The 15,425-nt window shown below is 45.6% G+C and overlaps 1 protein-coding gene across 1 annotated transcript in view; it reads left to right on the plus strand.

Moving 5' to 3' along the window:
• GTF2I (general transcription factor IIi) overlaps positions 1 to 15,425 on the plus strand; it is a gene marked incomplete at its 3' end in the record, with an annotated part of 79,004 nt that overhangs the window by 51,368 nt on the left and 12,211 nt on the right. The window contains 10 exon segments of the mRNA XM_015428060.1: positions 154 to 337; positions 1,105 to 1,163; positions 2,611 to 2,682; positions 3,908 to 4,091; positions 5,863 to 5,921; positions 8,435 to 8,506; positions 8,699 to 8,882; positions 9,476 to 9,534; positions 11,118 to 11,192; positions 13,881 to 13,976. Coding sequence (XP_015283546.1) covers positions 154 to 337; positions 1,105 to 1,163; positions 2,611 to 2,682; positions 3,908 to 4,091; positions 5,863 to 5,921; positions 8,435 to 8,506; positions 8,699 to 8,882; positions 9,476 to 9,534; positions 11,118 to 11,192; positions 13,881 to 13,976 — 1,044 coding nt within the window.

Below are 15,425 nucleotides of genomic sequence, written 5' to 3' on the forward strand. Positions count from 1 at the left end.
TCAGCCATCCCTCTGGTTTCTTAGATTTGTTCAGTCATAAGGTCTACAAACTTAGAGACCTCTTTTGCTATGTTTGTTGCTTTCTGCAAAAAGAAAGATGGGTTTTACACTGTACTTAAAGGTTATTATTTCTGTCTCTCCTTTATATGGAAGCTGAAGCTATTAATGCAAAAGGCCCCGTGTCTATACCGTATCCACTGTTCCAGTCCCATGTGGAAGACTTGTATGTGGAAGGGCTACCAGAAGGAATCCCCTTCCGAAGACCCTCCACTTATGGGATCCCTCGCCTCGAAAGGATCCTACTGGCGAAGGAACGGATACGGTTTGTGATTAAGAAGTAAGTAGCTTTGGCTTTGATTAGCGCATGAGTCTGTGTGATCTTTTTCTGCGGAATTGCTCGCTTTGCCATTTGAAAAACACAAAGGGACTGCTCTGAAAGCCTGTGGGCAGCTGCTCTAATAAAATAAACCTGCTCCACCCATCTACCATTAGTTGTTTGACATACTGTGGCCTCTGTGGTATAGATCTCTGCTGCAACTTAGGCATGTAAGAACATAAGAGAAGCCAATGTTGGATCAGGCCAATGGCCCATCTAGTCCAACACTGTCACACAGTGGCCAAAAATACCAGGTGCCATCAGGAAGTCCAGCAGTGGGGCCAGGACACTAGAAGCCTCCCACTGTTGCCCCCCAGCACCAAGAATACAGAGCATCACTTGCCCCAGACTGAGAGTTCCTATCTATACCTTGTGGCTAATAGCCACCGATGGACCTCTGTTCTATATGCTTATCTAATTCCCTCTTGAAGCTGTCCATGCTTGTAGCCGCCACCACCACCTCCTGTGGCAGTGAATTCCATGTGTGAATCACTCTTTGGGTGAAGAAGTACTTCCTTTTATCTGTTCCAACCCGACTGCCCAGCAGTTTCATTGAGGGCCCACGAGTTATTACAGACCATTGCCCAACTCCTCTGTTGTAGTTGGTAACATGTTAGAAGGGCACTGCTGTATACAATTGGTGAAAGAGTGCTTACTGCGGAGCTTAACTTGAGAATGTAATGATGGCGTGTTAGTTTCTGAAATGTGTATGTTTTAACTTTTTTCAGGCACGAACTGCTAAATTCAACTCGAGAAGATCTCCCATTAGACAAGCCTGTGGCAGGAGGTAAGAGGGCATGAATTTGGTAGGCCTAGCTATACAGGCTTCTGATCTCTCTGTTCAATCAGATCTAACTGACCTTCCAATGAAGTCTTAGTCCTCGAGAAGTGAGTGTTGCTTATTGGAGTAGGGAGTCTGCAAGAGTCCAGGGGAAATGTCACAGGCATTTCTGGGTACCATAAGAGCTTACTACTTTCAATCTAAAAATCAAAAAGCTGAGGAAACTTCAGGAAACCCATCTCTGGGGCAGTAAATACTCTGCAGTAAATGATCTGACTTGTAATATTAAGTTCCTGTTCATCTGACCACCAAAAGCTTTTGCAAGTTCGTATACACACAGTTCCCTGTTCCCCGGAAGGCCAGATAATGAAACTGAAGCTCAAATACTTTGGCCACCAAATGACAAGGGAGCACTCACTGGAGAAGACCCTGATGCTGGGAAAGATTGAAGGTCAAAGAAGACGGGGACGGCAAAGGATGAGATGGTTAGACAGTGTCATAGATGCAACGAACATGAAATTGAGCCAACGTCAGAGGACGGCGGAAGACAGGAGGGCCTGGCGTGATCTGGTCCATGGGGTCGCAAAGAGTCGGACTCGACTGTGCGACTGAACAACAACAAAATACACACAGTACTGAACTAGCTACACCAATGTTTGTGACTTGGTGTGAAGCCATGTTAGAAGCCTTAAGAGATCTTCTCAAACTATCAGATAGTTCATACAGACCTGTCACAGAAAGAGTCCATTTGGATAGTCCTCTTGGCAGCGATCCTATCCCAGAACCACTTAATCCTCTGTATCCTCCCTCTCCTCTGCTGCCCTTCTTCAATTCCTATTTCTCTTTTTTCAAAAAAGAAAAAAAAAATTGTGTGCGCATGCGTGCATGCCTGGAAGTCATGGTTGACTTCTGGCGACCCCTGCTGGGGCTTGGACTTTTTCAGAGAGGTGGCTTGCTTGCCTGCCTCTGTGTCCCAGCCCTGGGATTCCTTGGAGGCCTCCTATCCAAGTACTTGCCAGAATTGTCCCTGCTTTGCTTCTGAGATCTGACAAGACTGGTCTTGCCTGGGCTATCCAGGTCAGGGCCACTTCCTATTTCTCTTGTGCCTGGCTACCCACTGCATCCTTTAATCTCTCCTGTTTCCCAGGTTGTCATTGTCACTGCCCATTCTCGTCTCCCCTTTTCCTTTCCGGTGTCTCCTCACCCTTTCATGCCTGCTTGCTGGCACTTTTGTGGGGCCTCTAGGAGGCAGGCTTCCTGGCTACTGTCCTGCTACTTCCATGACATTTTCTAGTAGCTTCAGGCCCTTACCTTCCACAATCTTTGACCACTACCACGACAAGCATGATAAAGCAAACGGGGTTTTGCAAAGTGAGTGAAATATCAGCACTGGGAATTGTAAGTATTTCATCTGACTGAATTGCCCCTTTTTAAATTCTTTTTTTTTTTTTAGTAAAAGAAGAGTGGTACGCTCGAATCACCAAACTACGAAAGATGGTGGATCAGTTGTTCTGCCGAAAGTTTGGTAAGTTCACTTGACAGCATTTTATGGAGGGTTGGGGGCTGGCCTGTATTCAGACCTGAGGTCTTTGCCAAGTTACCAACCACTACAAATGTCCTTGCTGGCTCAGTGGTCATAGCAATGCAGGCAAAGGACACTTTTCTCATTCCCTTGCTGTTGGAGAAATGGAGCATGTGAGGGTCAGTTTCAGTGGACACCCAAGGGAAATCCTGGTTGAAATGACAGGAGCTTCTCAAAGGGCTTGTCAAGAGATCATGAGGATTGTGTTATGCTTGTGCACACGAGTAGTTGAGAGAGACTGTCTGTGAATGCTGAGGCTCTGAAGCCAAGTCTGCTAGTCACAGCTTTTGCCTTCTTTAAAAAAAAAAAAACCTGTGACCTGAAAATGTTAGAACTAAGCAGGTTGTTAAGCATTTCAGCCATGGAAAATATATTATTTCGTCCTCATCTCCCTTTGTTGAATGCTGGGGTGTAGCTTGCAAGAGTGCTTTCATTGTGCAGATTTCCCAGAAATTCCTTAAGTTTCCAGTCTCTCTTTACACCTCTGTATAAGCAGCATTTGTATTTTTTCTGAATCTCTGATTTACCCGGATCATTCAGTCAGGCATCTGAGACTGTCTTGTGCACCTTTCACCCTAACAGTTGATATCCGATCTTGGAGGTTGCGTCTATGATGATGCTTGTCCCTACATGAAACTGTTGTTAAAAAGATGACGCCAGAATGGATGTAAAGTGTCAAATGGCGGGATTCAAATTGCAGGCCAGCTGTTGTGTTTTAGTAGCTCTGGTCCATTCACACACTGATGGCCTTTATTTCTTGTTTGTAACAATCGCTTGCTTGCTGGTTTGCAATGCAAGTGAATGGGGGGGGGGGGCTGATGGATCAGGAGAGGCCTTTAATGGGGGGCATGGCTTGCCATGATAGCTTTGGTTGACTTGCCTCCTAGCATTACTGGTGCACATAGAAGAAAACATTATCGTCCTCTTTAAAGGGAAAAAGATAGATTTGTGAATGCAACTGTAACATTTTAGAGATAGATTTGTGAATGCAACTGTAACATTTTAGATAAACCTCTGGATGTTTTTGGTATTTTCTTCAGTATAGATTATAATCTACATTTTAAAGAATAGTCCTTTTGACTTTGATTTTAAAGATTGCCCTGGGAGTTATGACAGGTTTTTTTTAATGAAACCAATATCAACCTTATTTGGCCGCATCTACCAACAGCTGAGGCACTGGGGAGCACTGAACCGAAAGCAGTTCCATATCAGAAATTCGAGGCGCACCCCACTCATCTTTATGTTGAGGGTCTACCAGAGAACATTCCATTTCGGAGTCCGTCCTGGTATGGTATTCCTCGGCTGGAGAAAATCCTTCAAGTGGGCAACAGGATAAAATTTGTAATAAAAAAGTAAGTTAAATTACTTTTCGCGTTTCCATATTTAGAGGTAATGTTTGTGCAGTAAATGTTCTGCACAATACTAACAATTATTTCCGATTGCTGTATGAGTTTATCTCTGCCAAGAGGGACCAGTCCCCCCTTGAATTAATCCTTCTGAAATCAGAACGGTTCTCAGGTTTTATTTTCTTTCTTGCATTACAAAATCACCCCTGGATTACACGTTATGGGACAGTTTTATAATATGGATAACAAGTATGGGCCTGGGATACTCGCAGGGGAATCCCTCCCCCATTTTCTTGCCAGGCCCAGCATGACTCATGGACTGCGTTGCTCCTGGTGGCAGGACCACTGTGAGTCTTGGGTTGTGCCATGGCTGCCAGGCTCAGCATGGCTCCTGGGCTGTGTGGTGGCCACTGATATGGGCCCAGTGCGGCTCCCATGCTATGCAACAGTCACGGATACCAGGCACGGCACGGCCCCCAGGTGGCTTTGCTGCTCCCTCTGCTGGGCTCACCGTGGCGCTGGGGATGCTTTGACACTGAGAAGGTAAGTGGTAAATAGCATTCTTTGTGCACACTCAGAAAATGCTCTTTCACTTTGGGGGGATTAAAAAAAAAATCAGTTCAGTGCAAGTGTGGCCCTGATCTGTGGATTTAGATATCCGCAGATAGGGGGGCGCACTTGGGAAATAGAGATACGCGTAAGTCTGTAGAGTGCCAAGTTTGCTTAGTTCATCTGTAGAACATCAGACTAATAAGTAGCTACCAATTTTTTCACTGTCTTTACAATTTATGCATTAGAAATGGCCTTTTGTAATCCCCATGTTGGTCCAGACCTGTTTTGCATTTTTGTGAAGTTACATGTTAAGGTTCACTGCATTTGGTCTTTGAACTGTTGGTTGTAAAGCTGCTTTTGAGTAAAGGTACTTTCTTAGTGCAGGATAGAGAGATGTGTTAGACGGCCATTGTTATATGATTTAGTATCTATATATCTAATTCCCAAGTGTGCCCCCTCATTGCAGATATCTAAATCTGCGAATGGGAGCACACTTACCCCAAACAGGCTTTCCTGCAAACTTGGGTGACCCCTTAGGTTTGCAGAAAAACCTGAAAAGTTAAAAAAATACATTGGGGGGCTTAAATTCCTCCCCAAATAAAAAGTGTTGTCTGCTCATGTGCAGACAACACAGCTTACCTTTGGGGGCTCAGCTGCTGCTGCAGGTTCTGTGGAGTCACTCCAGGCCTTGGTACAGCGAAAGCAGGGAGCCTCTCTGGGCCCGGTTACAGCAGCAGAGAACACTGGGAGAGGCTCTGGGCTTAGCTGCGGTGGTGGGGAATGGCAGAAACTGCTCCGGGCCTGGCCGCCATCGCAGGAAATCCTGGGAAAAGCTCCAGGCCCAACTGCAGCAGTGTAGAAAGCTGGGAGCCACTTTGAACCTGGCTGCTACTGAGTGCTGCTCCAGGCTTGGAGCACCCCCATGCATCGCCTGCTCTGCTGGGCTCTAAAAGAAGGGGGGATTCGCTTGGTGGGGGGAGAGCAAGGGAAAAGAGAGACTGGCTAGGGGGAGAGAAAGGGAAAGGAGGTATTGGCTTGGTGGGGGCGGAAAAAGAAGGGGGGTTGGCTTGGGGAGAGAAGGGGGGAGGGAAAGAAGCAAAGGTGCGGGAATGCCCCCTCCCTGCAAGTTTCTTGCGGGTCCCCACTTGTAGAAGTATTATAGACCTCCAAGGCTTAAGAGTAGCCAGTTGCTACCTACTTGTTAATGCTTAGTTTTTTATTCTAGGCCAGAACTGCTAACTGTCACTCCATCAGACGTTACTCAGCCAAGAACAAACATGCCAGGTAGGATGTGCTGTTTTAATGTAGTTTTAGCTTCCTCACACCATATGGGAGAATTCAGTCTCCTAAGGATGGGCATGAACTGAATTATGAACTTATGTTCATCACGAACTTTGACCAGTTCGTGGTTTGCAAACCTTGGTTTGTGCCATCCTGCCCTCACGAGCCACATGAACCTTCCACAAACCTTCCAGGTGGGTTCATGTGGTTTGTGCTGGTAGACAAACTGGCACCAGCGGTAGGTATTGGAGAAGGCTCTTTAAATTCCTTCTCCAAGCTGTGCTGCCGTGGCAACAGCGTGACTCTCAAGTGACCTGAGAAATTAAATTTCACGAGTGAAATCCAAGTGGTGAGTTCACCCAGAAGTGGTGAACACACTGCTTGGACTTCACTCATGTGCGGTGCCTGCTTGCAAAAGCCATTTAAAGGGAACTTTCCCTTTTAAAGGGAACTTTCCCTTTAAATGCAAGATCTTCCCCCTCTTCCATTCTGCTGGCCTAGGGGAGCTGCCACCAGCATAAAGTAGGTAGGGAAGATCAACAAACCAAACTGATTTGCAAACCAGTGGAGGTTCGTTGTGGTTCGTGGGACCTCACAAACTGCGACAAAGCTCCATTTATCTGGTTTGTGCCCATCCAACCCATTGATTAATTGCAGAGATGAAAAGTGAACTTTTGGAGCATTGCCATTTCCTTGTTTCTTTGAGATACTTATATACATATGTGAGTGATTTCTGTGTCACTTTTCTGTTTATGAGAATACCCATAAATATTAAAACAACAATCCAGTGAAACAAAATGAGTGTCCAAAACAAAACAAAAAATTAAAACCAATTTATAGCGTACAAAAATTAAAACCAATTTATAGCGTACTTTATTTAAAACAGCAGTAAAAGTGGCAATAAAGTAGTAGCAGTTAGAGCTCTAAAACAGCATGGGAGGTAACAATTTATTTTCATTGTCCCTTCAGAACACACAAGTGTTTAATTTCTTTTTTGCCAGAAGGCCAACAAGGACAATGCCAGTTGTGCCTCCTGGATAGGGAGGGCCATAACCCTAACGGCTGCTATAAAAAAAAATCCTTTTCCGGTTACCTGCCACATCTGGAAGGGAAGTCCCCCCCACAAGATGTTAACAGCTGACCCAAGGAGGTTCAAATAGTAGCAGTGGTCCATGGGGTACTTAATCCTGACTCATGTTCTTTTGCTTGTCTACAGGCATGAATGTGAATTTTGAGTGCCTACTTGGGCCTGACACAGCCTTTGGCAGACTGACTGCTGGAACGCTATTCAAATAGTTATATCTATAAAAGCCTGCTTTTGAGTTCCATCTTTTTATCACACTCTGGTATGGCGAAGAAAGGGAATCCGAGATGGATTCAATTCTCAGTTTTAACTTCTGTGGAGCAAAATTAACAGGCTGCAGTTTGACGATGGAAAAGGCAAATCATGACCTATATATCGGGACCCCCTTTTGCATTTTGGGGGGTGTTTTTTTTGGTATTTATCATGTGTGGGTGCGTGCGTGCTTGTGAGTGTGCATGCACCTGGAAGTCATGGCAACCTTGGTGACTGAGTGTGTACACGTGGAAGTCATGGTGACCTCTGGTGACTGACCCCTACTGGGGGCCTGGAGGATATTTAGAGAGGTGGCTGAATAAAGTCTCCTCTCACCCTCCCGGCTGCTGGTATTCCATGGAGGTCTCCCATCCAAGTGCTTGCCAGAGTTGACCCTGCTTAGCTTCTGAGATCTGACAAGATCGGGCTTGCCTGGGCTATCCAGGTCAGGGCTCTTTGTTGTGTTTTTGATAGTTTCTATTGTGTCTGTTCAGGTAACGTGCAAGAAAAGGGCAGCCATGAGCTCTTTCTCAAGGGTTTGGGGACAACTTGATAAAACCTGGGAAGTGCTCTAGACCGTGCTCATATGAGTGTCCTAAAACATGATTTTGTAAATGCCATAAGATGACAACAATTTTATAAATTATTTAGAATGTGCATACAGGAAGAGTTTGCACCTGGCCTAAAAAGAGTTTGCACATACCCTTAAAATACACCTTTAGATGGATTTAACAGCAAGAGTCCAGCAGCACCTTAAAGACGAAACAAAAATTTGTGGCAGGGGATGAGCTTTCATGAATCACTGCTCACTTCTTCAGGCAACCTGCAGCAGATGTGCAGGCGTGGTTTGCCACTGCCTGCGTCTGCATAGCGACCCTGTTATTTCTTGGTGGTGTCCCTTCCAAATACTAATCGGGGCCAACCCTGCTTAGCTTCCGAGACCTGATGAGACTACTTGGGGCCATCCAGGTCGGGGAACAAGGCAGTAAGGGGTTATAAACTTTTTCTGTGCTGCCTCTTAGTTAAGAACAAAGCATTCACCGTTTCTCCTTGTGGCTTTTTACATATTAGGAGTTGAATTTTGAATTGATAAACTTACAGCCGCCATACCCTCTGATTTTAAAAAATGCCATACTTCTTAAAACATGAAATTGCATTTGTGTATTTTTTTTAATCTCAGTCAAAGAAGATTGGAATGTCAGAATCACGAAACTGAGAAAGCAAGTAGAAGAGATATTTAACTTGAAATTTGGTGAGTTTAATCTGTACATAGCAACTACTGGTAGTGGTACCACACTAAAACGTGCCACACTGTATTTCCACTGTTACAATATTTTGACCAGTTGCTTTGCATTTTATGTTCATTGGCCAGCTATGCAAGCCAAGTATACAGTCACCTCCAAGAGATTGTGCTCACGTTGGTATTACTCCATTTTCTTTCCAGGGCAAGCTTTGGGTCTCAGTGAAGCCGTGAAGGTCCCTTATCCTGTATTTGAATCAAACCCTGAAAATCTGTACGTCGAAGGTTTGCCTGAAGGCATCCCCTTTCGAAGTCCCACGTGGTTTGGAATCCCACGTCTGGAAAGGATTGTCCGTGGAAGTGGGAAAATCAAATTTGTGGTGAAAAAGTGAGCTGGCCCTTTATCTCTGCTGCTTTTAAAATTGTTTGGTTTCTCTTGGTTTTCATCTCCCCCCCCCCTCCTCCTGGGTTGTAACTCTAGTACCATGAAACATTTGTGGGGGCATTTCATTCAAATTCTGAAAATCCCTTGGCAGTGCCTGGAAACCCTTCTGCAGGAACTGCTCCCGTCTGACTTGTTTTTCCGAACAAACATGTAACTATTATGGGATGTAGTTGGGTAGCTGTGTTGGACTGGAGCAGTAGAACAAAGTTCGAGTCCAGTGGGGCACCTTTAAGACCAACAAAGTTTTATTCAAGGTATGAGCTTTCGTGCTCACGCACCCTTCTTCAGGTACAATGAAGTGGAAGTTAACAGTCCATCCATATAGGCAGAGGATGAACAGCAAATCAGCATGCAGCATAATGAAGATGTCTTAACAGATGCAAAGACCGAACAGGAATAACGTGCTAAGTTTATATGGTCACCATTAGTTTGGATTTAATTATGGGGGGAAACACAGTGAATGTGTGGTTTTATATGTGGATTTTATATGTGCATTGCGACTGAGCAAAACTCAATAACAATTGTCTGATTTATAGGCCAGAACTTGTCACTTCTTACTTGCCTCCTGGATTGGCTAGCAAGGTGAACACTTCAGGTAGGTGACTGAGAAACACATATGTGCCAATTTCAAGTCATAAATAAGGCAGAGGCGACACAGTTACTATATTTGCAGTTTGAAAGTGAGACTTTTGAAATCCTGTAGGTGTCCCCATAGTCTTCTCTATTCCCTTCACACTTTAACTTTGACTAAGTAATTATGTGCAAACCTTTTTTTTCCTTCTGTGATTTAGGAGGGATTGCTAATGGGTGGGAATGGACATACATACTGGAAAAAAGGAATTTTGCACAACTGTTTCCCCCCTTTCTCTTCTCCTGATAGAAGCAACATTAATGATACTTCATAAGAACATAAGAAAAGCCATGCTGGATCAGACCAGTGGTCCATCTAGTCCAGCATCCTGTCTCACACAGTGATCAAACAGTTCCTCTGGAGGACTAACAACAGGGCATAGAGGCCAAGGCCTTCCCTTGATGTGGCCTTCTGGCTCTGGGATTCAGAAGTTTTGTATCTTTGTATGTGGAGATTCCCCTCAGTTACCATGGCTAGTAGCCATTGATAGACTTATCTTCCATGAATCTGTCTAATCCCCTTTGAAAGCTGTTTATTCCTGTGACCACCACCACATCCTCTGGCAGCAAATTCCACAGTTTAATCACCATTTGTGTAAAAAAAATGTTCCCTTTTGTCTGTCCTGAACCTGTTGCCCATCGGCTTAATTGGATGCCCTTGAGTTCTGGTATTTTGGAAAAGGGGGAAAGATTTCTGTTTGTCAACTCTCTCTACCCCTTTATAGTTTTATAAACCTCTATCATGTCCCCCCTTAGTTGTCCCTTTTCTAATCTGAAAAGTGCAAGACTCTTCAGCCTTTCCTCATAAGGAAGGTGCGCCAACCCCCTAATCATCTTGGTTGCCTTCCTCTGTACTTTTTTCAGCTCTGCATTGTCCTTTTTGAGATACGGTGACTGGAACTGCTCACAGTATTCCAAATGAAGCCACGCCATAGATCTATACAGGGGCATTACAATATTGGCGGTTTTATTCTCAGCCCCTTTTCTTATAATGCCTAACAAAGAGCAGAAATGTTACTGATCTGGCAGAGAGGGAGAGGACAAACCCTGTTCCTGTCTTGGGAAGCTAAATTCCAGCTTTGTTTAGGAATAAAACGGGAATCTAGGCTGTCTGCTTATTAAGAATGGCTTTATAGTTTTGCTTTGGATACTGACTTTGAGATAATATCAGTCACCTTTTGATCTGTCAGTAAGAGGCTCAGTCCTGTGGTGCTAAGTGCTTAAACCTGTCAACATCAGCAGTGTGAATTCCAGTTCAGACTGGCACCCAGAATATTGTACAGCCAATCATTCAGATGAATAAAGCCCATCCAGTCTGACTTCAAGTTGGGGTATTTGTGGGGAAATGTGCACGGTGCTGGAACTGAAACCCCTTAGATTCAGACCTTACAATCCATTGGCAAAAGGTCACTATCCTCCTGGTTCTACTGGAAGTATTAAAGAAATGCTGTAAAGGAACTGTTATGTGGCAGTTGGCTTCTAATGATGGTGCAGCAATGGTCTGTATGAAAGAAAAAAGAGTCTAATCAGTGTGATTTTTCTTTTTAGGATCCCAGAGTCCGGATACCTCAAGTCCTGCAAGCAACTCGAAGATTCCAGAAATTGAAGTCACTGTAGATGAAGGTATGGCATTCTCCAGGAGAATCGTTGAAGAACGCAGAGTTGGGAACTGCACATGGTATCTCAAACATGGTATCTTTAGCTGTTAAAGGGGCCTTTCTGTGGAAAGAAGGCCTGACTAGTGAGACTTACTCCTGTGGTTTTGGGAGTTATTTCATTGGGCTGGAAGGAAAAGAGAACTTTCCTAATCATCTCTACTTATTATAAAAGAGTTTTGGTGTCCCTCCTGCACACGCTCCCACAGCCTTTCGCTCTCGCACCTGCCAGTCTGAAGGATCCCCTGGCTGCATTGGCTAGCTCCCTTGCCTCCGTCCCGCCCACAGAGGCACCAAGCCGGCCGGCAGCATCTCTCACTCACTGTGCTTTGAGCCAGCCGAGGGGACGGGTGCTCCAGCGGACGGAGGGTCAGCAGGCCCACTGGGAGAGGCGGAGAAGAGGCGCAAGAGCCCACACACGTTCCGAAATGCCACAGTCAAGGTGGGGGCAGGGCGGCGACTGCTGCTGCAGCAACAGGCCGCCCCTCCGCTGGCAGTCCTGTCGTTGTCCACCCCGGCTGAGGCGCCTCTGACGCCGGTCCGTGCTGCGCCCCACCACCACCCTGATGCCGGCCCGCCGCCGTGCCAAGACCCTCCTCCTCTCCAACCCCGGCGGCGGGAGCTGGGATGCAGGTGCTGGCGGAACTAGGCACCGTTTAAACATTGTTTTTAATAATGCGGTGGCGGAGCTCCGCCTATGTGCACACCGCCAACACTTTAAAAAAATGGTGGGTGAAAAGCGGAAGCCTTGAGCAGCTTTCGAGCAGGGAGGGGGTTTAAACCGGAAGTGGTTCGACACTGCAAGAGCGATCAGACGTTAGAAAAGTGTGGCTGGAACCGGAGAATCAGGAAAACACCACTTGGGGACCTGGTATCAAAATACTCTGGGTTAAAGTGGTTTTGAGCCGGAAAGCGACAGCTGGGGACGGAAGGCTGATGTTGACTGTGTGATCATGCAGATAAAATCTGCACGACACCAGATCAAATGGCGCGTCTGACCGCACCCTCACAGTTGCAATCTGGGACCCACCGAGCTGCAATCACATGACTTCACAGTCACTTGATAGGAAGAGGGGGAAGCACCATATCAAGGCCAGGTCCATGGGCAGTAGACCCAACAGCGGACGACTGGAAATGCAAACCAGGCATTAGGAGATGTACCCTGATGAAGAACAAATCAGAGCTTTGAAGGAATCCTCTTGACCATTGAGTGATCTGTCCTCACTGTCCTGCTGCTCCTCTCAGCATGCAAGTAAAGAGAAGCAGAGGGCATGGCATTTGCATTGCATTAGCTGCACATCCTTCTGGAAAGCAGCAAAGAACAATGGCCCAGGGGTAAGGGTTGGAGGCTGGCAACCCCGCCAGTGGAGCTCTGACCCATTGGTTGAAAACCACTGAATTAGGTGAAGGGTCAGTTGATGAAGAAGGCTGTGCCTGTGTGACTTTCTGGAGAGGCAGCAGTAGCACAGGTGAAGCTGCAAGATGCTTCCTTAGGAGGAGAGCCCTGGCAGTAGAGCCGAGAGAGAGCTGGTGCATAAAAACCAGCTGGAAGGTGTGAGCCAGGGAGTTGGTTCCGCCAAGGGGAGATAACTGCAGGGAAGTGGCTCAGCTTCTGACTTCTTGAGGACACAGAAATCTCAGGGGAGCTTGGAAGCCCTCATTTGGCATACAAAGGCCCCGGTCACACGGGCAGGAAACTGCAGAGGAGAAGCGTGGCTGTTTGCCCTGGGGCAAACTACTGCGCAGTTACGCGATCAGACCTCCTGTGGAGGTTCTGTGGAGGTACCGTGGAGGTTCCATGGCAAAGGAGAGGTGCCGATCACAGGACAAGCCGGCGCGCAACGAAGAAACGCGCGCCGCGGCAAACTGTTTTTTATTTTTGTGTACATGACAAATGCGCATGCTCTGTTGGGTGCGCATGCGCATCCACAGAGACTTGGACAAAAAAAACACACCTTATTTGCAAGGGGACATGGGCGGGCGCCGGATGCCACCGGAAACGCGATCAGACGCCCGCTCTTGCCCCGCAGTTTCCGGAAACTAGTACCTCCAAGGTACTAGTTTTTTGCCACGCAGTTTCGGCTGGAAGCCTCGGTTGAGCCATGGGAGTGCTACGCTTGCCAGATGTGCTGGTGAGATCGCTCCCGGAAACTCCGGCTGTTTTCCGTCTCACTTGTGTGGCTTCTGTTACGTGTGACCGCAGCCAAAGACTATCACACTGTATTTAAGGAGGGTATGCAGAAAGCCAAGGAGGAGATTCTCTGACATTTATTCTGAAGGCAGACGTGTGAGGCTGAGAGGAGGAGGACTTTTAACTTCCTGTTCTCCGTGTCTTTGTGGATGGAGAGGGTGCAGAGAGCTTTTAAGTGCCAGCCAGTGAACACAGTGCTTCAAAATAGCCACCCAGACTTCTGGTTATTCAAATTTAGCCACTCGTTAATATTTGCCCTCTGCACACGGATTATAATTCCAGGTTTGTTCCAGAGGAGCTTTCCTCAAACAGTATTGGCTCTGAGTAGGACTGAGTTTTTAGCATAATTTTGGAAGTTCTCGGTCTGTGCTCTGGATGTCCTCCAGGAAAGCTAAATGTAAAGCTTTGTCCATTGACATTACAGTTGCTAAGTATATGATAACGTGTTTGTATGTGCTTGCACAGGTCTTGCTAAGACACAAACCCCTGAAGTCAGAACTAATCCTCAAACCAATGGATCCAATGTTGGTTTCAAGCCGAGAGGAAGAGAGTTTTCTTTTGGTAAGTCCTGACCATAGTGGTGAGTCTGAGGTGGGAGCTGTCTGTACAGCATATAGCTGAGAGAGCTAGGAATCAGGAATGATGTTTACATTGGTAAAAACCATCTACCCTGCCTTTTGGCATGCAGAGCCCCCAGTGCAGTTCATAACGAGGAATGGGCACGAACGAAATTACAAACCTAAGTTCGTCAGAAACTTGGCCCGTTTTGTGGCTTGCGAACCTCGGTTAGTGTCCTCCTGCCCTCACAAGCCACACACCTCCCAGGTGGGTTTGTGTGATCCGTGTCAGCAAACACGCTGGCAGTGGGGCTTAGAGAAGGCATTTAAGGACACTGCTATCTGTTTAAATGCCTTCTCCAAGCAGCACGGCTTGCAAAAAGCATTTAAAGGGAATGTTCCCTTTTAATGGCTTTTGCAAGATCTCCTCCCCCCCCCTTGCATTCTGCTGTCCTCAGGGAGCTGCTGCCAGTCGAAAGGAGGGAGGGAAGATCTACGAACCTCATGAACTGAACCAGTTTGTGAACCAGGGGAGGTTCGTACAAACAGCTTATCAGTTGGTGAGGTAGTTTGGTGGCTCACTGCTAACGCAGAGTCCAAGTTGGAATGGATGAGATTATATCTGCAAACTGTTGAGCAAAATATAGATACATAAAATACAAATATTTCAAAACAATAAGAGAACACGGTTAATAGCCTCAAATTGAGACAAGGAAAACCAGGAGTCAACCGTTTCGTGGGGTACATCTGTGCCACTCATATGCTAAATTCTAAAACAGACTGACCGATATACTTTGTGTGTCCTGTAATGTTAAAAAAAAAACCCAACCTAGCCATAGGTTTACTTTCTTTCTTTTTTAAGTACCCATAGGTACACTTTTATTAATTTTTTTTAATCTACGACAAACAAATCTACACACTGCAAACAGACACTCTACTACACATAACATATATACCAAGAATACAGTTACATTATATGCTTATATGCAATTACTTAATTAATAAAAACTCTATATCTAATACCTTCCATTCTTCTATCTTCTGTGTTCTCAAGTCCATTGCGCTATTCTTGCCTAGTCTTCTATTACATTTGCATTATACCAATCATAAAACTTTTTCCATGTTTTTTGAAATGTCCACTCTTTACTTAATCTCATTTCTAGAGTCAGTTTATCATTTTCTGCTGTTTCAAAAAGTTTATTCACAAACTCCTGTTTCGTTGGTATCACCATGGTTTTCCAATATTTGGCATATAAGATTCTTCCAGCTGTCGTCATATAAACAGTCAAATACCTATTCTCTTTTTCATAATCCTTTGGAAATATATTCAACAGCAAGACCTCTGGAGTAAATGGAATCCTTGCTCTTAGTATCTTCTCCATCAAACTATGGACCCATTTCCAAAACTTTTTAGTAACATCGCATAGTCACCACATATGGTAAAATGTACCCC

This window comes from Gekko japonicus, unplaced genomic scaffold, assembly GCF_001447785.1.
Source record: "Gekko japonicus isolate JY-2015 unplaced genomic scaffold, Gekko_japonicus_V1.1 scaffold677, whole genome shotgun sequence".
Classification (NCBI taxonomy): domain Eukaryota; kingdom Metazoa; phylum Chordata; class Lepidosauria; order Squamata; family Gekkonidae; genus Gekko; species Gekko japonicus.